At 29.5% G+C, this 2,106-nt stretch overlaps 1 protein-coding gene across 1 annotated transcript; it reads left to right on the top strand.

The window, feature by feature from the left end:
- Positions 1-544: 544 nt before the first annotated feature.
- LOC143363745 (uncharacterized) lies at positions 545-1,881 on the top strand. Its single transcript, XM_076804283.1, has 3 exons — positions 545-693; positions 817-1,107; positions 1,838-1,881. The coding sequence occupies exons 1-3, from the start codon at positions 558-560 to the stop codon at positions 1,879-1,881; spliced, it is 471 nt and encodes a 156-aa protein (XP_076660398.1). The 5' UTR covers positions 545-557.
- Positions 1,882-2,106: the final 225 nt, after the last annotated feature.

The raw sequence follows: 2,106 nt of genomic DNA, 5'->3' as shown, positions 1-2,106 counted from the left end.
CTTTCCTTTTGAAAACTATTTAGGAAAGCTAGTAAGCATGCTACGTAGATGGAATAAACCTTTAGCACAAATAACAAATAGATTATCGGAAAATGGAATGCCTACAGTCACGGAAAATATTAATACACAAATAAGGATTACAATCAGCAATAACAGAAAAACAATACAACTTCCTTATTTTAAATTAAAAGCGTATGGATTTTGTGACCGTTATGTCTTTTTAAAAAATGAACATGTCCTACAAGTCACAGACATATTAGAAAACAGAATAGTTGGGAAATTATCAACAAACTTAAAAAATTTTTATAAACACCCTATTAAATCCAAAATAATAGGATTATTTAAATTTGATAAATTGACTGATGAAATTTTGTCTTACGAACTAAATGAAATTTTGTACAAATCATTCGTAGTTAAATGCCATTCATATTTCGTAGCATGTGAACTGCTTCATCAGTATCACTAAATTTAAGTTTAATTACGTTATTTTAAAGTAAATATTAATTGAGGTATTTATAAATTTATATTTTTAAGGATTATTTTATATAATTTTTAAAATGTCGCCAACGAGAAAAGTATCCAAAATTCCAAAACACAATATATCCAAAAAGCGCATTATTTTCGAATCATCCGATTCATCTGATTCTTCGAAAGAAAGCCAACCAATTGAGCCATCGCAAATAGAAACACCAAGTAAGTCGGAAAATAGACAAAAATGCTAAATCTTTATTATAAATATCAAAATAGTAATCAATTATACATATAATAAGATAATAAACTTAAGGTGATAATAATACTTTGTGATATTCTCCACAGATGTACATAGTATAACAACAAATAAGGATGAGGGACAATTGGCCGCATTAAGTCGGCAATATATCGAAATAAAATACGACGTAAAATTAATTTTAAATAAATTAGAGAATATTGAAAGATTATTAAATGTTAGAGTAACGGGTGGAAGCAGCCATGACGAATTAGATAATAATTTTCTAAATCAATTACCATTAGCGTCGGTAGTTGCCATCAACGATTTTGATACGATGATATCAGAACACACAGAAAAATTTAATTCGCTGGTTTGTATTTACTGTTGTTTGGTATGTGGTACATATATATAATCTGTAATGTTGACATCAAATAAATAATGGCATATATTTTTCAGGTACAACTGTTATATCTAGTCGGTGGAGACACCAACAAAAAAATTATTTATAATATGCTTCGGAAAATTATGTCAAATGAAGCAGCTCCGAATTATTCCGGATAAGGAAAGAAGAAAAAATTATCATTTGTAAATTTAAAATTATATGATGCTGTAATGAGTAAGTAACTATAATTATTACTTTTATGTATTGCCACGAGCTATACGTAATACATATGTATGTATTTTGTTTCATTTTTAATTTCACAGCTGCCACAAGAAGAAGGCAAACTACAATTACGGAGGTGGAAATAAGACAATGCGTGTCTTTATTTTTAGCGACAGCCAAGTCAAGGCTGTAAGCTTATAAATATATATAAAATATATCTTTATTTCAAGCGTATTCAATAAAAGTTAAATTAATATGCCATCAAATCCGTATTCATTATTATATATGTATCATTTGTTCCTTTGCCTTTTTTCCCTAGCTTCTTTCGCTTTACTAAATTCAATTTTCAGAGAAAGTCATACTTTGATTATAATAAAAAATCTTAAACAATAAAGTTCCATAAGATTCTGTTCAGCTCCTTCCACACTTTTGAACGGTAGTGTATCTTTTATGGTGCCACTAGTATTGTTAGTGAAAATTGAAATGTTGGCAAAATGATTTCATCTGATGATTCGAAGGGGTAGGAACACCACTACGTTACAAGATCACCGAGGTACAACAACCGTAGGCCACGTCACAAGGAGGGATGGGTGACCGCTCCAAGGAAATCAACCAGCATTACCTTAAATGGAATTTAAAAATTAACCCAACTAAATGTGAGAGTATTCTTTTCCATAAACCACTCAGATTCCTCAACAGCTCTAAACGACACTACATTAATCATTTCAGTATAGCAATACAAAACAATAATAACTCTTACTCAATACAACATAAAAAAAGCGTCAAATATCTA

The sequence above is a fragment of the Halictus rubicundus genome, unplaced genomic scaffold, assembly GCF_050948215.1.
Source record: "Halictus rubicundus isolate RS-2024b unplaced genomic scaffold, iyHalRubi1_principal scaffold0111, whole genome shotgun sequence".
NCBI classification, from domain to species: Eukaryota; Metazoa; Arthropoda; class Insecta; order Hymenoptera; family Halictidae; genus Halictus; species Halictus rubicundus.
This window is presented reverse-complemented; position numbering and strand designations above follow the sequence as displayed.

Coding starts and splice junctions, on each gene's coding strand:
- LOC143363745 (XM_076804283.1), top strand. CDS start 558: ATGTCGCCAACGAGAAAAGTATCCAAAATTCCAAAACACAATATATCC. Junction 694..816: donor ATCGCAAATAGAAACACCAA/GTAAGTCGGAAA, acceptor TATTCTCCACAG/ATGTACATAGTATAACAACA. Junction 1,108..1,837: donor TTACTGTTGTTTGGTATGTG/GTACATATATAT, acceptor TCGAAGGGGTAG/GAACACCACTACGTTACAAG.